The sequence below is a fragment of the Myotis lucifugus genome, unplaced genomic scaffold (assembly GCF_000147115.1).
Source record: "Myotis lucifugus unplaced genomic scaffold, Myoluc2.0 scaffold_52, whole genome shotgun sequence".
Classification (NCBI taxonomy): domain Eukaryota; kingdom Metazoa; phylum Chordata; class Mammalia; order Chiroptera; family Vespertilionidae; genus Myotis; species Myotis lucifugus.
Window position 1 is genome coordinate 5,344,547 of NW_005871100.1, and position 22,578 is coordinate 5,367,124.

Genomic DNA, 22,578 nt, shown 5'->3' on the forward strand with positions numbered 1-22,578 from the left:
CATGAGCCCCCAGGGGCCGTCCCCCCAGCTAAGGTACAGAGCTTGGTACATGAACGAGCCTGCTGCTCTGCATGGGCTGTGGCAGACAGACTTGCCCTGGGGACCAGAAGGCTTGGTGAGCGGGCCCAGGCAGACTGTCCCCACCCCTGGACAGAGCACTCAGAAAGCCAACATTGTGATCATGAGGCGAGTGCCCTGAGGAGGAGAGGTGGCTGTTTACCCCGATGGGGATGGGCCGATGGGGATGGGCGGGGCTGCCCACTTGCCCCAGGGGCGGAGAGAGTTTGGGCCAGGCCCTCCCTTTTCCTGCCAGCGGGAGACACCTCAGCTCAGTCCCCCCCCCCCCCCCACCTGCCCTTGGTTATGCCGAGAGACCTTCTACTTTAACACATCTAAAGAGGCCAAGGCGTCTGTTCTGTCCTGGGCGTCCCTGCCAGCATGGCTCTTCCTGCCTCCTGCCCAGGAGATGTTCTCCCTCCATGGAGCCAGCCACACGCCACCCTTGTCCGTTGCCTGGAGGTGACACAAACGCTTCAGCTTTCAGAGCGGGGCTCCTTTGCCTTCTTGTACCCCTACACTGAGTAGAGGTCACTGAATGACTAATATCATAAACCGGGAAGGACCCCCAAATTAACATTTTTGGGTGGAATTTTATTCTAACGAGGATGTTGATGGAAATCATATCTCCCAGTGAAAGGGACCTCGAAAGGAACAAGGGTAGCTTGGCTTCTCTACTGTGTTTTCTAGGCATTTGAGAATTGGTGTCTATCCCTTTCCTCCAAGCCCTGGGCGTGTTGCTTTGTGGTTTGGTGGGTTTGTGGATGTTCGAAGTGCTCAGTGGTCCGGGAAGTTGAAGTGAGTGCTACTTCCCAGAGTCCAGCTACATCGAGCTCCATTTTTCTCCTTAAAAGACCCAAAAATGCCATGTCAGAATGACTCAGCTGTCAGACACCAGAGGAAACATTTGCTGTTCAAATTCTCCTCATAACAGTTAAGGTGTGCAGGGTGCTTTATGTTGTTCCAACTTGAACAGGTTCTTATTTGATCTTCAACGCCCCGCCCCCTCCCGCCCCCATGTGCAGGGGAGGCGAGGATGAGGTACAGGCGTGGAAACGGGGGGCCGAGGGCATCAGCACCTCCCAGCGCCCCTTGACCAATGCGCTGTTTCCACCCCCGTCCCTTCTCCGCCACACTCTTGGGGTCTCTCGTGTAGTTTAGGTGCTGCGCTCAGAGCTGCTGGGCTTGGGCTGCCGATGGAAAGTAGCCTTTTATACTGTTCAGACTGGGCTTTGGTCTGTCATTGTCACTGGGCCTTGCGTCCTCCGGACTCACACAGGACGTTGTTCTCAGCGCCCACTGTGGCTGGCGGTGGCCTCTGAGGAGGAGGTGCATCTGGAGTAAGTTATAGACATTCCTGTCATATGGTCCACCGTCTTGGGGAAGGAGCTTTCTTTGTGCCAAGAAATCTGAGTCAGCCGTGGCTTTCTAAATAAGCCCAGAACTGGGGAGTGGGGTGGGGGGGTCAGGCAGAAAGGACTTCCTTTCTCTGCTGGACTGTCTCCTGCGGGTGAGTTACTCCTCACTGGCTCCCCCTGCTGCCTGGCACGGAGCTCTGCTATGTGGGGCTTCATCAGCCTCTGGGGGCTCAGGAAACTCCCTTCAGTTGGCGTGGCTTCTCTTCGTACCTTTGGGAAAGGTTTGGTCTAAATTTAGAATGCGCAGTTAAGCTATTTCCTGAAAGTGGCTTTTCCTGATTCGCTGTCCCAGTCATTTTAACCATTTACCCACCCATCCACATACTCTCGACAGAAAAGCCGAGTGGAGTTATTGAAAGTTACTAAAATGGAAGTCACCCTGGCCAGTGTGGCTCAGTGATGGGAGCGTCGACCTTCTGGAGGGCCTCAGTTCAATTCCCAGTCAAGGGCACATACCTGGGTTGTAGGTTTGATCCCCACAAGTTGCCCTACAAGGTCAGAGGCAAGTCAGGAACTAGGAGGACTGTCTAGTTAGGTCTCGGAACAGCTGCAGAATTGATGTATTTAAGGGATATTTTTATAAATCCCAAAAAAGGAAAACTTAAAAAATACACAAATATTGAAATGCATTCTTTTCCCCATCTGCTTCCCTCCTCTTGGTACATTCAAAGCATAAATAAAAATGATTAGGTCAGGGTGAAGAAAGACCTCCGATATATAAATAAATTACAGGAATTTTTTTTTTATTGCTTAAAGTATTACAAATAGTAGTATATATGTCTCCTTCCCCCCCCCCCCCATTTACCTCCTCCGGCCTCCCCCACCCACCAGCCCCCAGCACATGCCCTCAGCCCCCTGGTGTCTGTGTCCATTGGTTATGCTTGCATGCATTTTAGGAGGTAGGTTTCTAAAAGGGCTGGGAGTGAAAATTGCCCCTGCGAATCCCACAGACACAGGGAGGGGCTGTGTTCTTAGGAGGCCTGTGGGAATGACTACCGTCCAGGGGCAGCAAAGGTGCATTGCCCATCGCATCTTGGATCTGAGATGGGCGCTCGCTGAGAACTGAGAGATGCCACAGCTGTTTACGTGTTTGCCTCTGCTTCTCTTCGGGCCGAGCTGGCAGGTGAAAGCCATCCGTTCAGTGTGTATGTGACAGGACTCCAGATGAAGCTGCCCCTGCCGTTCTCTGCCTACAGGGGTGGCACCGGAAGTGGTTTTCAGACCATGTGCCTGAGGGTCCAGAGCCGTGGATTTGAGCCTTGTCAGCCACCACCTCCCCCCCACCCCACCCCTGAAAACCATGCTATAAACAAAAAATGCTGGGTTTTCCCTTTGCTTCTTCCCTGTCAGTGTGTTTGGGAAACCTTGCTTAATCTTCCTGGTTTCTCTCCTCGTTTGTAATGTGAAGCCTAGCTGGATGCTCTACATGTAAGAGGCTTGGCTAAGAACCAGCTGACAGAAGTTTCTGGAAACACCACCGCCAACGTCACTCTGGTTTTACTAGTACTGAATTATAATAACAGCACACTTACCGTTCACGTGCCTCAGTGACCGAGGACACGTTTCCTCATTAGCTCCTTTGTTAGTGAGTCAGCCAGAAGTCATGACTCCCGTGTCAAAAGGCAGGGAGTCGGCTACCGTCTCTGCCCCAGGGGACTCTTTTCTAGAATGTAATTGCCTATTTACTCAAATTGCCTATTTATATTATGACAGAAATGAGTAACAACTTTTTTTCATACCAGTTGACTAATATTTCTTCAATAATGGTTTGTAGACACATTATTCTTTTTTAAAAAGTGATCTTGAATTCGTCTTCCTGTAGGTAATTTGCAAAGAGACTGGACATGTGATGCAATTTTCAAGAGTGAAATCTGCTGAGGCATTGAGAGTTTTTGTGTTGCTTAGAAGTAGCGTTTAAAAATATTTGTGATTTGACAATCTAATTAAATGCAGGTGCCCTCAGAGCAGCTGATAGGGATTTTGACTTGAGTAGCCGATGTCAGATTAGAGGGTTTGTGAGCGGGCAGCCCTGGCGTGCCCTTGTTTTTATTTTCACATCTTTCAAAAGGTGTCTCTGTCCTCATCACTCACTTTGCCACTTTTCTCCGAGGCTTCCATTCACCCCTAACAAACTGGAGCAAATTGGAACTGACCGCATTAGAAGCGCCCTCTAAGGGACAGACTTGTTAAAAGAAAACTGACGCTGGGCATTGTTACATCTCAACGCAAGGGAGAAGGAAGGGACTTCAGGAGACACACAGTTAATAATGTTTTTGGCCTTTGTTTCCAACAGGTCAGCCACCACCCACCTATCTCTGCATGTCACGCTGAGTCTGAAAATTTTGTTTTCTGGCAAGGTAATGTGCTAATCTATTCAACCCCCTCGTTTTTTGTGATGTTATAGATTTTTATTTTATTACGGAATGGCTGTTAAATGCTTGTTAAGATTAAAAGTGGGCCCTGGGACTTGGAATCTCTGGGCAATCGTTGCAACTTGTCACCTGCTTCTCATCTCTCCTGCTGCTATTCCTTTCTCCATATTGCTGCCAGTTATCTCTGCAAAGTCTGTATCTAATCACATCAGTTCTCTGTCCAAACAAACATCTTATTTTCCCTTGAGGCTCACAGACCAGACTTCTTAGCCAGGCTGTAGAGCCCAGTGGCTTTTGTACCCATCTGTCTTCCCACTCTTCTCTCTGACCAAGCATGTTCTTCTTCCATTTCACCACACAACATACTCAGCCAGTGAGCTCTCCCAAGGGAGGGACTTCATCTTCTCATTAGCTTCCCTAGTACTCAATTTTTAATTATCTATATATACTAGAGGCCTGGTGCATGGATTCATGCACCAGTGGGGTCCCTCGGCCTGGCCTGCGGGGATCAGGCTGAAACCGGCTCCCCGACATCCCCCGAGGGGTCCCGGATTGCGAGAAGGCGGTTCTTGGATGACACACCCCGGAATCGGGCTCCCTCCTCTCTGGTTCTGGATGCATCACCCAAGAACCACAGCTGCCAAGTCACTGCAGCTTGGCAGCTCCTGCGTTGAGTGTCTGCCCCCTGGTGGTCATTACCCATCATAGCTACCAGCCAGTTGGCCGGTCGCTTAGGCTTTTATATATATAGATAAAAGGCTAGTATGCTAAGTGTCCGACCGTCTGACTGGTCGCTATGACACACACTGACCACCAGGGGGCAGACGCTCAACGCAGGAGCTGCAGTGACTTGGCAGCGGCGGTTCTCAGGTGATGCACCCGAAACCAGAGAGAAGGGAGCCCGATTCCTCGTGGGGCCGCGCGATTCCACCTATGGCCATGGGTTATGTTATTGCTGGGGCACTGTTGGCCCCGAATCTGGTTTACTGCACACTTGTGTTTGCGTTCCACACCCTGTACAACAGCAACTTTTCAAAGTGCCCTCTCGCACTCCGGGACCCCTCGAGGGATGTTGGAGAGCCGGTTTCAGCCTGATCCCCACAGGCCAGGCCGAGGGACCCCACCTGCCAGAGGGACCCTGCTCACTCCGCAGACGCCCTTCGAGCCACAGCGCTACCCCAGGTGTGGCCGGCCGGGGAGGGACCGAGGGAGGTTGGCTCCAGGGTGTGTCTAGTCTCCCCCAGTCCTGCCCTGCCGGCCACCTTCTAATTAATTTCCTTTCGATGTGCATGAATCCATGCACCAGGTCACTAGTAGATAATAAAAAGTTATCCTGTGCCCAGCTGGCATGGCTCAGTGGTTGAGCATTGATCTATGAACCAGGAGGTCACAGATCAATTCCCAGTCAAGGTACATGTCTGGGTTTCAGACTTGATCCCCAGTGGGGGGGCGGGGGTGCAGCAGGCAGCTGATCAATAATGCTCTCTCATCATTGATGTTTCTATCTCTCCCTTTCCCTTCTTTTCTGAAATCAATAAAAAATATATTTTTTAAAGTTATCCTATATGATAAGGGGTTTTATTATGAAGAGATTGTTTGGTGTCGTGATTGATCATTTATGCAGCCAAAGAACTCTTTTGTCTACCTAGCTCTCCTGGTAAATGTGTAATACTTGGTATTATTTCATTTCAGATGTGAGATGGAAAAACAAATTCTGGGGCAAATCCATGGAAATCGTTCCCATTGGCACAACCCATGTGACTCTGCCGGCGTAAGTGCCTTTGTGGTTGGGAACCTTAGAGAACTTAGGGCCAAGATGGCAGCCTTAGGAGCAAGCTGCCCACGGTCCCCGATCCCTAAGGCGCTGGGTGTCTGGTTGGGTTTTTTAATGTGTTTGACAGTAAATGCAAGTGTTCCTTATTGTGACGACCTCACAGTTTATTCCCCTCAAATGAAAATGCTTCCTTGAGACCAAAATTGCCAGCAAAGACGCTTTTTAAAAACTCATTTATACTTTCTAACAAAACTAAGAATGATGGTTTTCGTTAACGTGGTTGTCCTGCCTCACGGTCTGAATTCCTTTTCAGAAGGGTATGGCCTTGATCTTTCAGGGATGATTGATTGACAATTACTCATAAAACTAAATGTGGCCCCTGGAGCCAGGCTGCCAGGACCCCGGTGCTCGCTCTGCTGCGAGCTGATGGCAGATCCTGGAGGTTCCCTAACCTTTCTGGTCTCCAGTGCTGCCACCTGTGAACCGCGGATGATACACCACCCACTTCACAGGACTGCTGTGAAGATTAAACACGTAAACTAGTACTTGGCACATGGTGTGTGCCATGCCAGTGTTTGGTCTTATTAATTATTATGCATCTGTTGAACTGGAATCTGAATACTTTCTCTTTGTAAAAGATTTAAGATATATGTATCTTGAGATTTACACATATGATATATGTGTATACATATAGGTGTGTAATATGCACACACGTGTGTACCTATATGCATATATACATGTGTGTGCACATGTATGTGGGGGGGAGAGAGCAGGTTGTGAAAACCCCCATTCTTCCCCATGGCCACTTCCCTTCCCTAGTTTGGGGACTTTAAACAAGTCACCTCTGGCTCTCAGTTCCCTCCTCTGTCCCCGGAGGGGGCAGGTGTTCCATGAGGTCAGCAGAGGTAGCCAGGCCTCCGGCGCTTGCAGAGTGCCGAGGCTGGTGCTGTCGCCCTCGGTCGCGTGCTGCCTCCTGGAGAGTGAAGGCTCAGAATGCCGAGCCCGGCCCGGTTCTCAGTGGGTGCTGGCTCCGCAGGTGCAGGGATGAGTAACCATCGCAAGACTTACTTAAAAAGCAGCGCTTGTTTGCATCCCCTGCTGGCTCCTCTGGGCATCACCCTCTCACCTTTTCTTCCTTTAGTTTCGGGGACCATTTTGAGTGGAACAAAGTCACCTCCTGCATCCATAACATCTTAAGCGGGCAGCGGTGGATTGAGCACTATGGGGAGATTGTCATCAAGAACCTGAATGACGACTCCTGCCACTGCAAAGTGAACTTCATCAAGGTGAGCGGTGGCCCTGGGGCTCTACTCCACCCTGGAAAGGCCTTACAGAGCTGGGGCCTCATGTGTCTTGGGGAACCTTTCACCTTCACTTCTATGCCAGCAGACAAGCAATGCCAGCCGGGGTCCCCTGGTCCCAGCCCCACTCTCTCACCTGGACCAGGGCCATTGCTCCTCCCGGCCTCCACCCATCCTCCCCCTGGTCTGTCCTCAGGGCAGCAGCCAGAGGGTCTCTTCTGAAATATGTCAGCCCGGTCAGCATGGCTCAGTGGTTGAGCGTCCACCTATGAATCAAGTGGTCATAGTTCGATCCCCAGTGTGGGGCATGCAGGAAGCAGCCGATCAAGGATTCTCTCCATTATTGATGTTTCTGTCTCTCTCTCCCTCTTCCTTCCTCTCTGATATCAATTAAAACATATTTAAAAAATAAAATAAAACATAAGTCATGTGCTCCAGGATGGATGGACCTTGAAGACATGCTGAGTGAAATATGCCAGCCGTCTGATTCCATTCATGTGAGGTCCCTGGAGCAGTCAAAGCCACAGAGACAGAGCAGAATGGTGGTGGCCAGGGGCTGGGGGAGGGCCTGGGGAGTTGTTTAATGGGCACAGAGTTTCAGCTGGGGAGGATGAAGAATTTCTGGAAAGATATAAGGCAGTGATTGTACAACATTATGAATGTACTTAATGCCACTGAATTCTACACTTATAAATGGTTAAAAAGGTAAATTTTGTTATGTATGTTTTACCACAATTTTTAAAAATGGAAGTTGTGTTATATTTGACCAAATCCTCTGACAACTTCGACTTTCTCACGGAAAAGCTCGCATCCGTACAGAGGTCCACAGGACCCGCTCAGTCTGCACTGCCCGCACCGCCCGTCCAGTTCACACACACGTATACACACACGCGCACACTGACCTCACTCCTCCAACCTCAGCTCCTACTGGCCCCTCGTCCCCATCCTTCCTCACTGTCCTCTGACCACACTGGCCCTTCTCTCTTCATTCTCTCTCCTCTCCCCAGATGCTTCCATCTCCTGCCCTGTCTTGTTAGTGACTCTCTATCACATCCCATTTCCTTATTACTGTCTGCAGTTAGCTGCCCCATTGATTTACTTGTTTATTTTCTGTTCCCCACACCTCCCTTGCCATTCCTGGCTCCAGAAAAGCAAACGCCTGCTCACTCTCACTCCTCACTCTCACTTGGGGTGCAGCTGCTGCCTGGATATGGGGCCTGGCCCCCAGCGACTCATCACGGGATGAATGAACAGGCTGGCCTGAGGCAGAACACCTGCCAGTCGGCTTGGCCTTCCACCAGCCTCAACTGGAGCCTCCTCCCACCTTTTTCCTCCTCAGATGCCCTCTTGCTGTGGCAAATCTCAAGTACTTAACATGGCCTTAGAGCAGCGGTTCTCAACCTTCTGGCCCTTTAAATACAGTTCCTCATGTTGTGACCCAACCATAAAATTATTTTCGTTGCTACTTCATAATTGTAATGTTGCTACTGTTATGAATCGTAATGTAAATATCTGATACACAGGATGGTCTTAGGCGACCCCTGTGAAAGGGTCGTTCTACCGCCAAAGGGGTCGCCACCCACAGGTTGAGAACCGCTGCCTTAGAGTGTTATCCCCTCAAAAAAAATGATTGCGCTGAATTCAGATCAAAGTTCTAAGCAGAGTTATTAGGTTCTAATTGTGGAACTTCATGGGGTACCTCTCTGTACCACCGGTAGCTGGTGGGGGGCATGATGGAGAGATGCACTGGGGTCTCTCTTACACCCCTTAAGTCAAGCTGGGTTGTAGTCAGACGTAAACCTGGTCGAGACTCACATAAAATAAACATGGCCCTGCCTGAAAGCTTCATTAAGCTCCCTGCAGAGAAGAAGCAAAGGGCCGTCTGGCGCGGGAATCTGCGCACCCCTGCTCCCGTGAGCCCCCTTGTCCAGCCTTTTCCCCAAGGAACCCTACACCCACGTGGCACTTGCCCACTGAGGGACAGAGTAGGTGTTTGTAGCCATGAGCGATGAGAAGAGTTCGGACACTGAGCGTGTCCCTGGTGTTGAAAGAGCCTGAGAGCAGAAGCAGGCGCTGCAGTGAGCAGGGCCGCCGCCTCTGGCGTCCCCTCCTCTTCCCAGCAATGGATTGTGGGCAAACATCTGCAAAAAAGAAGTGAGTCCTGCTTCGGAATGAACTGCGGAGCCTGGACAGTGGTTCTATCGTTCTCGTTTTTGCAGGACGCGAGGACTGGCTTAGGAATCTCTGATTCAGGTGGAGATGCTGCTGCACTCCGCCCTCCCTCCCTATTTACCAGACTAGGAATGTGGCCTGAAAATGCCACTCAACTTTATAGGTTTCCAAATATGGATCCTGCTTTAGCTGAAAACAGCAATTGGATTTTCGACTTACGGAGTAATGCCTTCTTTTTTTTTTCTCCGTAGAGATTTTGTAGGGCAGCCAGGTAATTGAAAGATCTGGAAAAAATCAACTCTAGGGAGTGAGAGCTCCCTCTGCTGGGCGCGGTGTAGTACTGTATAAAGCCCTCCGGGCTGAGCGAGCTCAGCTGGTCTCAGACCAGGACCAACCACAGTGTGAATATGCGTTGCCTCAGGTTCCTGTGTTTGGAGGAACAGATCTAGATTTGGGGGGGAGGGGGGGTGCTAGAAAATCTTGGTTTACAAAGCAGCCACCTTTATTGGTTTATAAAAGACTGTCTTGTGCCTTTAGAGAAAAAAATTACACGAATTACATTTCTTTTAAATTGCAATTGTCAGGCCCTATGGCTCAGTCTTAGAGCGTGGGCCTGCGGACTGAAGGGTCCTGAGTTTGATTCGGGTTAAGGGCATGTACCTCAGTTGCAGGCTCAATCTGCGGCCCTGGTCGGGGCATGTGTGGGGGCTTACAAGCCAACCACACTATTTGGCTGATGTAGAAGTGAGCTTTCCTATTTCTTTGCATGTAGAAAAAGTAGGGAAGAAAAGTATCTTACACACACATAAAATTACCAAATGTTGGCTGGTTGAGATTGCAAACTCTAAAAAACTAGCTATTAATTTTTATTAAATAATTAAAAGTGTGATTTTAAAAAAGAGATAGAGTCCAAAACTGGCAAACTATATGCAATATAGAATTTCCCTTATGGTTCTTTCTTTTTCCTCTCCCCTCCCCCTCTTCATATCTGTAATAAGTTGACCCCAAAATACTCAACAGACGATTCCCCTTTGAATCCTAGGCAAAATACTGGAGCACGAACTCCCGCGAGATCGAAGGTACGGTGTTTGACAAGAGTGGGAAGGCGGTGCACCGGCTCTTCGGGAAATGGCATGAGAGCATCTACTACGGCGGCCCGTCCTCCTCCACCTGTGTCTGGAGAGCCAGTCAGTATCAGGGGCATCAGCCCCAGGGCATGGTGGGGGCGTGGCCGGAGGAACTGTGGAGGGGCAGGCGTCAGCGGTGGGCATCAGAGGCCATGGAGTCTCCAGGCTGCTTCTAACTGGGTCTGAGTTGTCAGTCCCTCTTTCATTCACCGGATCAGGTCTCAGACTCATTCCCTTGCTCATCAGCAGCATCTCTGTCGCTCTGGGAGGCCCTGGGTTCTTATCCCAGAATGAGGCCGTAGCTAATGCATGGCCACCGTCTTCCATCAGCACCCAGCCGCCTGTGCCTGTGCCCGGGCACAGAAGGGATATCAGTCAAGGACAAGAAGCCGTTCTTTAGTAGGACAAGAGAAAAATGCTACCGGAAAAGCAGGGTGACCTGGGGGTTCTACAAGAGTCAGGGATTCCCCCAGACTCACCCAGCACCACAGCCACTCTGGCCGCGCCTGCCATCCCACAAGGATGCTGAGCCCAGAAGCAGCTGTGGAAGGACCACCAGGGAAGCCAGACCTTCCTAACAGGTCCCCAGAGCATGCGCAGACTTTAGTTCATCTTCTAAGTGTGTTTCCCAGTCATGGTCACATTATAAACCCCTTGTGCTGAGAGACCTATCAAAACAAAACAAGAAAACCATTCTAATGGTGGCTTAAAGCATGAGGCTATGTGCCGATACTTAATAATAAGCGAGGGGCAGGGGGCCCAGGGTTGCTGAGAGGCACCCTGTGTAGGGAGCACAGATCGTTGAGGGCACCTTCTGTGATTCCCAATATGACCATGATGTTTCCCTCCTGGATGTAGATGTATCTTATCCCCACGGGGCAGCTCGCCGAGCGGGGAGAAGGGAGGACAAAAGAGCTTTCTCCGCTGTGTCTCCCCTTCCTCAGGAAGGAAGGGTTTCCAAGGGTCCCCCAGGAAATGCCTTTACATTTTGTCGGCCCGAAGCAGGTCCAGGCCCATCCCACAGCAGTCCTGGGCAACCGGTAGGCAGGAGAGAGTCGGATGGGTAGATGCATCCGCAAGGAGGACACAGTGCCGCCTGACCAGAGCGGTCTCCATTAGCAAGGAAGGAAGGGAGATGCTGCAGAAGGGGCAGCCAACAGTGTCTCTTTCTGAGGGCGGCGGCCTCATCCTCCCCCACCACAGAGGTCATGTGCAGTGAGAAGGGATTGGTGCCATGACCGCCGTCCTAGCTGCAGAGGCTCAGGGGCACACGTGACATCCTGCAAATGAAGCATTCACTTGCCTTTGCTTAACGTGTGTATCACAGAGCAGAGCTGCCGTCCCCTCTGGTACTAAAGTGGAACCCTGATGAACGAACACTATGTGAGCTGCTGTTCTTGTCAGTGTTGTTCACTGACTTCAGGTCTCTGCCTGGGCCATGAGCATCCAGGCCCATCTCCGAGGAAAACCACTGTCTTCACTGGGGGATGGAGACGGGGATAGATGTTTGAAGGCACGTTAGGAAGCCTTGGTATGATTTTCATGTTTAGGATACTCAACATTAGACCTAGAATTTGACAAAAAGGACTTCTGAAACTTCAAAAATGGTCTGGGGAAAAAAAAAGGCCTGAAGAAAGTTCATGGAAAATATTTGTATTCGTGTATGTGAGCAACAAGAGCTCAGGCTTTGAGTGATTTCATTAGCCTATGTTTGATTTACTCAATATGTAAGTTTGGGTATTTTTAGCTTGATTTTTAGCTAGAATTCAAGTTAGGGCAATACGTCTCCATGAATCTGCTCGGACAGCTATAACAAAGTACCACACACTGGGTGGCTTAAACAATAGAAATTTATTTTCTCATAGTTCTGGAGGCTGGGAAATCAAAGATCAAGGTGCTGGCACCTTTGGGCTCTGGTGAGGGACCTCTTCCTGGCTTGCAGGCGGCCACCGGCTCAGGGCCCCACCCTTCTGACCTCATTTAACCTTCATTACTTCCTTAGAGGCCACACGGAGGGGAGGGCTTCACCCTGTGAATTCTGGGAGGATACATTCAGTGTATATATAACATTCTGCCTCTGGGCCCCAGATTCCTGTCCTTCTTACAGGCAAAATCTATTTATTCCATCCCAACAGCCGCCCAAAGCCTTACCTCATTTCAGCATCAACTCTGAAGTCCAAAGTCTCATCTGAATATCATGTCAGGCATGGGTGAGGCTTGAGGTGTGATTCATCCTCTCCAGCTGTGAGCCTAGGAAACCAAAATCTGCTTCCAAAATACAGTGGTGACAGGCAAAGGATCGGCATTCCGAAGGGAGACACGGAGGGATGACAGGCCCCAGGCAAGCTTGAACTAGCAAGGAAAAAATGTCATTAGATCGTAAGGGTCCAGAATAATTCTCTCTGGTTCCACGTCCAACCCTCTGGGCCCACTGGGGCAGTGGCCCTGCCTCCACGGTCCCCGGGCTCTGGGTGGTGGCCACCTGCAGGCTAAGCTGCAGCAGTGGGCCCACCCTTTGCCAGGTGGTGGCAGCCTCGCCCCTAGGCCTGTGCCGTCTGGGCCTGCCCTGGCAGCGGCAGCCTGGGAGCCTCTGAATCACCCCAGCCACTCGCCCCTTGGCTCATGTGCAGCTGGAGCACTCTGTGGTCCCAGCCTGTGAAATGCCAGTAACCCGGGAGCTTTCTTCCCTCTGTCCCGTCATCTCTGTCCCCTCAGTGTGTTTGTGCCAGCATAATCCCTCCATCCCTGGCTTCTGCTGAGATGGTTTTACATTAAAATATGTGAGAAGAAGGGCAGGTATGGAAGAAAAAACGTTTATTGACCAATTGTTAGGAGTTCAACACTATTTTAGGGAGTAGACAGAGTTTTAGGACAATTTGACGTCTCTCAAATGAAAAATGGATTCTCCAGCCCGGCTGGAGCAGCTCAGTTGGTTGAGTGTTGTCCTGTGCACTGAAGGGCTGCCAGTTTGATTCCCCATCGGGGCACATACCTGGGTTGCAGGTTCGATCCCCAGTCAGGGCACCTACAGAAGGCAACTAATTGATGCCTCTCTCTCTCTCTCTCTCTCTCTCTCTCTCCATGTCCTTGGGTGAGCATTTTAAAGAACACACCTGGATTCTAGAGTGGCAGTATTGTTTGTCAGGAAAATGGACCGAGAGCTTTTTTTACATATTTATTTTAGTAAATGAACAATTTTTATAGCTTAAACAGTCTAGAAATTTCAGTGTTTTATAAATTTGCTGTGCGACCCATACAGCAGAGGCCTTATCCTTGTAGGTAGGAGAAAACTTGCAGAGAAGAAAATGTATAGGGCAGTGTTCAGCTGCTAACCAGAATATTTTAATAGAAGTGGAAGAGTTCAGAGCTGAGAGAAATGATGGCCGGTCTGAGATGAAAAAGGCGAAGGAATTAAAAAGCAACATAAATGCAATGAAAAAGTAAAGTAAATGAAATGCAAGTTAGGATGAATGATCTCTTTTTCTTGTAGATCCCATGCCCAAAGACTATGAGCAATATTATGGCTTCACACAGTTCGCACTAGAATTAAATGAAATTGATTCATCCTTGAAGACTTTATTACCACCTACTGACACTCGATTTAGGCCAGACCAAAGGTAAGGATTTTTTTTTTCTATCTTTGTCTCCAGAGATGTAAAACTTTTTATAAAGACTGTTATTAACAACTCCCGGGGCACCAGGGAGACCTGAGAGAGAGAGACTGTCATCAGGAATCGAGGGCCGGGGGGACTTGAAGCAGCCGTGTGGCAGGAACGGAGCCCAGCTTAGCGCTGTGTGTGGCGTGACCTTTAGTCACCAGTAGAGCCCCATTTCTATTGAAGTATCAAAAAAGTGTTTATTTCTAAGAGTTTTACTGCATTCAATAAAAATAAAACTTATTGTGTGTTGAAAGAATAAAAAGCATCCTCCTCCTCCACCCCTAGAATTTAAATTATTTTGATGCATTGAGAGCTAACTTTTGATTCTTTGCTGGTAACAAGCTGTGCAACATATAAGTCTTTTAAACTTTCTCAGCCTCAGATTCCTACTTTATAAAATGCATACAGGAGGCAACCAATCAATGTGTCTCTCTCACAACAATGTTTCACTCTCTCCTCTCCTCTTCCTCCTTCCCATCCACTCTCTCTCTTAAAAAAAAAAAATCAACAGAAAAAATATCCTCGGGTGAGAATTTAAAAAAAGGTAAAACAAAAGAAGCCACGGCATAGACAGTATTGTAGCATGCTGCCATTTATATTTTCAAAAGGGAGAGAGAGGAGGTAAGAATGTTTGCTTTCTTGGTATAAGGACTCTCTAGATTCTAGAGCAGCTGTGGGCAAACTACGGCCCGCGGGCCGGATCCGGCCCGTTTGAAATGAATAAAACTAAAAAAAAAAAAGACCGTACCCTTTTATGTAATGATGTTTACTTTGAATTTATATTAGTTCACACAAACACTCCATCCATGCTTTTGTTCCGGCCCTCCGGTCCAGTTTAAGAACCCATTGTGGCCCTCGAGTCAAAAAGTTTGCCCACCCCTGGTCTAGAAGAATGCACTAGAAACTAATAGCAGGGGATTACCTGCGGAGTGACGGTGGGGTGGGCAGGAAACAGGTAGCAAGAATCAGAGACAAGGATGAGTGGGAGACTTTACTCCAAGTTACTTTGTATAGACATAATTTTTTGATATATACAGTATGTATATATCACCAATTTAAAAAATCAGATCTTCCCTGACGACCTCACAATCTTGTTTTAAGGGTTAGAGAAGGGCCTATGTATAGGAGGGTGTTGGGAATATCCAGTTTGGACACCTGCAGTTTCAGCAGTAACGTCGCTACATTTCCATGGAGTTGAGGTCCTTTATTTCTCCCTCCACGCTCAGGTTTCTGGAAGAAGGGAACGTGGAGGAAGCCGAGGTGCAGAAGCAGAGGGTTGAGCAGCTGCAGAGGGACAGGCGGCGGGTCTTGGAGGAGAACAACGTGGAGCACCAGCCGCGGTTTTTCAGGTGAGTGCCCAGGCCCTGCGGGGTACTGGCTGGTGGGTACTGGCGGCACCTGATGCTTCTGGTATGAAGAGTGAACAGGGGTGTCTCCTCCCCAAATAAGAGGCCCTTGGTGTGTTTCCAGCTTCAGAGTGGTGACACCTCCCCTCTGTGACACGGGGCTCTGGCTGTCCCAGCCTCTCCCTCCCCAGCGGTCCTGTCTTCTTGCCTCCTTTGCTGTGTCTCAGGGCGTCTAGCCCAGTGAGTTTGCAAGGAAGTGCTCAGTGAGTGCGTGTGGGAGAAGCAAGGAGACGGCCCTCACCGGGCCCCCGAGGCCGGCCAGCTTGTTAAATCCATGTCTGAGCGTGGTCCCCCACCGAGGTGTTTTACACAGCGAGAGATCATTAAGGATCACCCCGCTGGCTACCAACATGGAACCAAGTGTCCAAACTGCAGAAGTTCCAATGCACTTGGGCTTGGATTTGGAACATGTACTATTCATTTTAAAGTAACTTGCCAAGAAGGTCTCGTTAAAAAAAATAAAGCTGTAGAAGGGGCATCAGAGGTATTCAGCCCTTTGCCGCCTCTTTTATTTTAACAGAAAAAAAAAAAAAGCCCAGCCTGTGTGGCTCAATGGTTGAGTGTTGACCTGTGAACCAGGAATCACGGTTCGATTCCCAGTCAGGGCACATGCCCGGGATGCAGGTTTGATCCTCAGTGTGGGGCATGTAGGAAGCAGCCAATCAATGATTTTCTCTCTCTCTCTCTCTCTCTCTCTCTCTCTCTCTCTCTCTCTCTCTCTCTCTCTCTCTCTCTCTTTCTCTCTCTCTCTCTCCCTCTTTCCCTCTCCCTTCCTCTCTGAAATCAATAAAAATATATTAAAACACACACAAAAAGAAAGAAACGAAGACCCAGGGAACAGGGGTTTGGGGGAGGAGGGTGTGACCTGTGGAAGGACCCCATGGAATGTCCTGGACTGGGCCTGGCTCTTGGACTACCAGGCCAGGCCTCTATACGGTTTTAGGGGTTTTGTTAGATATTTTCTTAAATCAACATTAAAACAGGCACTTGTGGAAAAGCCAGGAGTTCCTGCCCTCACTCTTCCTCTGAGTCTTGCTTTCAGGGCAACCAGGGTTTTTTTGTTGTTTGGGTGGATTTGTTGTTTTTGTTGATGATGGTTTTTAATGGGCAACAGAAGCACTTTTAGGAGGAATTAGTTACTAATCTACCACAGCAGCAATAAAGTATGTTTTCCAGAACAGCTAAAGAGCAATAAGTAATGTTCTATCCCCCAAATACAATGCTTTTTCCTCCAAAGCTGATGTGGATCTTGCCAGGTCCCTTCTGATCACTTTCACAAACTCGGGAGGTGAGCAGGTGAAGATTAACTGGCTAGAATTTCATCCCAAAATATTCATAACTTCATATAAATATTTTTAAAAATAAGACCGTAGCCCTAACCGGTTTGGCTCAGTGGTAGAGCATCGGCCTGCGGACTGAAAGGTCCCAGGTTCAATTCCGGTCAAGGGCATGTACCTTGGTTGTGGGCACTTCCCCAGTAGGAGGTGTGCAGGAGGCAGCTCATCGATGTTTCTCTCTCATCGATGTTTCTAACTCTCTGTCCCTCTCCCTTCCTCTCTGTAAAAAATCAATAAAATGTATTTTTTTTAAAAAGACCTTAAATTATTTTTAAGGCAAGTTATAGATAAATGGCTCAACTGATACACACATATACCCTTAAGAAGGTCAATTCTTTTTTTTCCCCTCATAAATCATCTAGTGTCATTTTTAAACAAGGAGAGTCTGCATTTATAAAGGCGCTCGTTACAGTATTTTTCAGAATCATTAAACGTTGTGGGTAACCAAACTGGCCCAAGAACTAGGTAAGGAGATTCATCAGCTTGGTCTAATGTGAAAACATCAAAAATGACTCACAGAGTCTGTGGGAGCCGCTGGGAAGCAAGTGAACATTAAGTGCAAACTGTAAAGTGTCGTTGAGGCTGTCCTGCATCTCAGACTCTGTCTGCAGTGGCAGAGGACAGCACAGCTGTGGCCGAGTGGCCGTGGCCCCTTTTCCTTCGGGTTTTCTATAAAGTTGTCAGTATTGGACAGGAGACGACAGAGAGGAATGTGGGGCCTTGGATGTCTCCATTCACACCGCTGAGGAGCAGTGACAGTGTCACCGAGAATTTCAAGTGGAAACCAGAGCTTGGGCAGCATCAGGCTCTGGTTCGCAGTGAAGGATCCGAGATGCAGGCTGGCTCCCTGTAAACACATCCCTGTATTAGAGCAGGGGACAGTGTGGGGGGACGTTCCTGAGAGTGGAACAACAGGCACTCGCTGCTTTTGCTCCTAAAACATGACAATATCCATCAAAATTACAAATACACGTACTCTTTGACTCAGCCGTTCTACTTACAGGAATTTTTACTGTAACTGCTCATGTATATAGAAAATAGGATATTATACATTTATTATCTATAATAATAAAAGTGTAATATGCTAATTAGACCGGACAGCTGAATGGCCTTCTGGACGAAGCTGGGGCTGCGAGGGCCGAGCCCCTTGTATAAATTTCGTGCATCAGGCCTCTAGTATTATTATAAACATGATTATAATAGCTAGAGATTGAAAACAACCTCCTAAATGCCCACCCTGCAGGTTACCTGTTAAATTGCAGCCCGTCCCTGCAATGGTATATTAGGTAGCTGTATTGTTTAAAAATGAGGAATCTCTTATTGTTGGGGTCACCAAACTTTTTTCTGAAAAGGGCAAGTGTTAAATATTGTTAGCTTTGCAGGCCATGAGGGCTCAGCAGTGATTCCTCAAGCCCGTGCTGCAGCATGAAAGCAGCCACAGACAGTACTTACACGCTGACATGTTCATATTCCAGTAAAACTGTGCTACACAGGCAGGCAGGCAGAAGGCTGGAATTGGGCTTTGGGCTGTAGTTTGCTGACCTTATTGTGACACTAGAAAATGATCTCCAATATAAGGGGTAGGACACCACAGTGCTACCCATCGAGTGAAAAATGGGAGAGGGGTGGAGTGTGTGTGTGTGTGTGTGTGTGTGTGTGTGTGTGTGTGTGTACCTCACGCATGCATGACATTTCTCTGAAAGAATGAAGCTGATGACACTATTGCTTCTGGGGGAACTGGGAGACAGGAGTAGGAAAACTCTTCTAGCTACTTACCTTTTGCATCTTTTGAACTTGGATGTTGTCCAAGAATGATGAACCAAGGCAATTCTCTCCAGACCGGCATGGCTTCCTACTCCTTTTGTTCTTAATGTTAATTTCTCACTTGATATGAGCAACCAGGTTGACTAGTTTTACGCAGTCATGCACAAGGCGGTGGCTATCTTATCGCAGAAGCACCATGTTTGACAGCCTCTATGTGTGAGAGCAAAGTCAGAAATAAGAGAAAGGTTTCCAGGTGTGCACTTTCCTCACAGCTGCAGTACTGGGCTGTCAGGGGCCTTGCATGCACGTGAGGATGGCAGCGGGCCGGAGAGGAGGAGGGGGAAGGCGGGAGAACAGGACTGTCCAGAGCCTCACAACCTCCTTACCTCCCACAGGAAATCCGCTGATGACTCCTGGGTGAGCAACGGCACCTATCTGGAACTGAGGAAAGATCTCGGTTTTTCCAAGCTGGACCATCCTGTCCTGTGGTGAAAGGGGCAAGAGCGATGATTCCTGTCCTTCTCCCGTGTCGCCTTCCCACGCCACACCTGTGTCTGTGCACTTATAAAGCATTCCCTAGAATGATCACTGTGCTTAGCTTAGCGTTGTAAGTATTCAAGTATATATTTTCTTCGGTTAGGGTTCTTTACAATTTCCAATGTTATCATGATTGTTTATACGAATGTAGAACACCTTGATACTGCTTTTTTATATATATATAAAGTATTTAATAAAAATGAAAGATTGAATGTTAATGTGTGGGTTGCAAAAGAAGCTTTAACACTAATTTCCCAAAGGTTAGGAAATTTCAGATTAAATGGATGCCTTATAAAATTATGTTGGAGAGAAAACAATCCATGTCTCCCAGGTGCATTAAGAAAGGAGGAGGAAAAGAAAGACAGAAATGAGAAGAATGCCCAGGGTTGCTCACCCATGCGGACACCACCCAAGTTCAATTTGGTAGCTCAGTTTCTCTGCCTCGGACAGCTCCCGACCTGCTCATACAGAGCCATCCTGCTGGTGCTGGAGTCTGGAGAAGATTTGATTTGCAATTTGGTGGTTGAGAGGTCATCAGTTCAGTGACATGTGTTTTTATAGAAGATGCTCATGGCGCCTTCTTGAAGAGGAAGCATCTGAGCTCATCCCTCCCTATGGTTTGATTGCCTCCTGTGCAGAATCGTACCGTCACTCAGAGGAACTACCATTAAGCCCTGAAATCCTCATGAATTAAACGTCAGAATGAAATCCCGAAGAGGCAGGTGAAATTTCTCCTGAGTGAGAGCTGAATCCTTACAAGTGAAGAAACTGGTTTCCGCTCCCAGCGCCCCTGGCTCCCCCCCTGTGTGACCACATCTCTGCCGTGTGGGGTGTCCCAGTTCAGTGTAAAACCTCCAGCTCCTTCCACACAGCAGTGTGACTTTGTCACAGGTTAGCAAAATAGTTGATTGTTTTAAAACACTGTTTGGGTATTTTCTACCTCTCGATAAGCACCGTCTTTTAGCTCTTGTATAAAAAGTTGGACCATCTGCCTTAGAGACACACGTAGAGGACTGATGTTCTTCCCGGTGTTGTGCCTGGTGCAGCTTTCGATGTCGTACCCCCACCCACACGTCTTACTTAGGCCCCCCTTTTGCGAGTTTTGCAGCCGACCCGAATAACGCGGATCATAACTACCGAAGGGGGAACTTTGTCTTTGTAAATGTGTCATTTCAAATGACAAGAATAGAATTTGTGCAGTAGTTCCATTGTGTCAACAAAGCAATTCCGACTTCGGCCCAGATTCCATGAAAACCAAAGCCTAATTTTTAAGCCTTTTCTTCTAATGTTCATAATAATTCTATGGAGTCTGAAATAAAATGATGTGGTAAAAAAGATTTCTCCCGAAAACATTTTTTAGATATTTACATAGTAACTTCGAGCGTGTAGAATGCTATGAATAAAAAGTAGAATAAATGGCAGAAAAAAGAACGCATGATTTTTCAGTGTCGCACCAGGTCAGCAGTTGGACCGTGTTACGTTTTCTAAGTGGAGAGGCATCTGCGAGTGACTAGCATTTTAAAAACAATAAACGACTCATTAAATATTGCACCCGCCCGTCCCATGTCATCCAGATGTCAGCGGGAACACGATGCGAATAGCATTTCCGTTTCTGAGCAGTTAAATGGCCAGTCACAGTCTCCGGTGTGTGCTTTGTTCTTTTCCTTTCAAGCGTGTATCCAAATTCTGCTCCGAGACGGAAGGCGTGGGCGGTAGATTTCAGGTCCTCGGGGAAAACAGATATAGCGTTCACAGTGTGAAGGGAAATGTGGACCTGCAGTCACATTGACTATGAAAGTGGCCTGCTCCAGAGCTGCTCAAAAAAGGAAAAAAAAACCCCATGCAGTCTGAGCGGATGTGGCTTTGTGTTGAGTATTTGGAAATTCTTTGTCTCGATGCTGTTATTTTAACTGATATTATGCTTTACTTTGGAATCACAAGGCTAAATGGGCCAAATATCATCCTTGTAGTCATCTTACTTGCGATGGGGATGGGGAGGAATTACAATATGATGCAGAACTGCATACAGATTTTAAAATCTCGTCAGTGCCAGTATCTCTCAGGGGCTTTCCCGAAGTTTGAGCAGCGTGGGGATGCCTCCTGACATTATCACCTTAAAACTGCCTTGTGGGGGAAATGGCTTCTTTTTCCCCCTTTAGTCCCTATTCTCAAAAGCACTTTCCCGCGCTAACCGGTTTGGCTCAGTAGATAGAGCGTTGGCCTGCGGACTGAAGGGTCCCAGGTTCGATTCCGGTCAAGGGCATGTACCTTGGTTGCGGGCACATCCCCAGTAGGAGGTGTGCAGGAGGCAGCTGATCGATGCTTCTCTCTCATTGATGTTTCTAACTCTCTGTCCCTCTCCCTTCCTCTCTGTAAAAAAAATCAATAAAATGTATTTTTTAAAAAGCACTTTCCCACCTAATTCGTAGTTCTGTGGCATTTTATATTTTTAAGATGAAGTAAACAGAAACATGGCATTGTTTGGGCAGAATTGAGGTAAAAATTGAGTTTTCCGGATGTTGAATCCCCTGATTAAATAATGCCAAACACTGCACCATTTGAGACCCTTGCTGTAACTTGCATTTTATTCCTGGTTATTCCAACCCAAGTTTACGGAGAATTACACAGATATTCTTGGAAATGGGACTTTGTGCAGCCCACCCCATCACACTTCACTTGTCCTGTGGCCACCATTCACCCTCCGCCCGCCCCCCCTCCCCCAAAGCTCCAGGAGATCCATCCAGACCCATTGGGGAGGAGCCCTCAGGCTCCAGTGTGGCCAGGCAGCCCGTCCTAGGTCAGTATTTCCCCGAGTCAACTACTAACCCCTTCCGGGAGCCAGGCTGGGTCTGGTACTAATTAAACAGTTCACTGTAGGACAGCAATCCCGTCATCGAGTCCCAGAATGCCCTCCTGTGGGACTGTCTGGGAGAGAAAAATATACAAAGCAATTTTAAAATGTTTTCTTCATTTAGGCTGCTGCTTTCCTCAGATCCTGCTTCTGATTACTTCCCGTAAGTCATTTGCTTGGGCTTTGAGCACTGTCCTTCGGCTGTGTTCTCCAGATTTATGATGAGTGGGCTGTTCTACTGTTACCAGTGTCAACCGTGAGAGAAAACTGACAAACGGCAAAGTTTTCATTTGCCTGTCGCACCTTGCCGCAGGCCCGCCACACATTCTGTGACTTGCACATGCCTTTCGGCTGCCGTAGAATCTCCTCAGACCTTTGTTATGCAGGAGCAGTAAGAAGTGGTCCTTATGATCTTAGGAGTAACGGTTCCAACGTATTGGCATAATGTATCTGAATGTCCCTAATTTTGATAGGAACATCGGCATACATCTATTTTTGCTACCAGATGATCGCTGTTTTCGTGCGCTCAGTTTTCCTCTGTGTTGTAGTCACGTGACTCTGTGCTAGTCTGTATTGTTCTGCATTGGAAATCTGTATCACACGTGTCTGCAAGTCGTGACAGTCTGCAATGCAGACCACTTTCGGAGCCTTTGGCCGGAGGGAATGCCATGAACAGAAGCTGCTCATTGATTGTATTCCGGGCGGTTCGTGATCTGCCTCTGTGACCCTCCAAGGAGTCTATTTTTTTAAATGGATATTTGTAAACCTTCCATCGAACCATTTATAAGATGATGTTGTGTTTA

At 48.2% G+C, this 22,578-nt stretch overlaps 2 protein-coding genes across 7 annotated transcripts in view; both read left to right on the plus strand.

Annotated features, from left to right (window-relative positions):
- OSBPL3 (oxysterol binding protein like 3) overlaps positions 1–20,259 on the plus strand; it is a 140,864-nt gene extending 120,605 nt beyond the window's left edge. For 5 of the 6 annotated variants that reach the window (XM_006088786.3, XM_006088791.3, XM_006088790.3 and 2 more), the window contains 7 exons: positions 3,769–3,832; positions 5,540–5,618; positions 6,763–6,907; positions 10,137–10,281; positions 13,712–13,838; positions 15,107–15,229; positions 18,783–20,259. In XM_006088786.3, coding sequence (XP_006088848.1) covers positions 3,769–3,832; positions 5,540–5,618; positions 6,763–6,907; positions 10,137–10,281; positions 13,712–13,838; positions 15,107–15,229; positions 18,783–18,879 — 780 coding nt within the window. In that variant the 3' untranslated portion in view covers positions 18,880–20,259. The remainder of the gene's footprint in view (positions 1–3,768; positions 3,833–5,539; positions 5,619–6,762; positions 6,908–10,136; positions 10,282–13,711; positions 13,839–15,106; positions 15,230–18,782) is intronic. The other variant, XR_002829290.1, reaches the window with a different exon arrangement.
- Positions 18,873–22,578, plus strand: part of GSDME (gasdermin E) — a 55,381-nt gene continuing 51,675 nt past the window's right edge. The window contains 1 exon segment of the mRNA XM_006088793.3: positions 18,873–18,994. The gene's annotated coding sequence lies outside the window, so the exon portion shown is untranslated.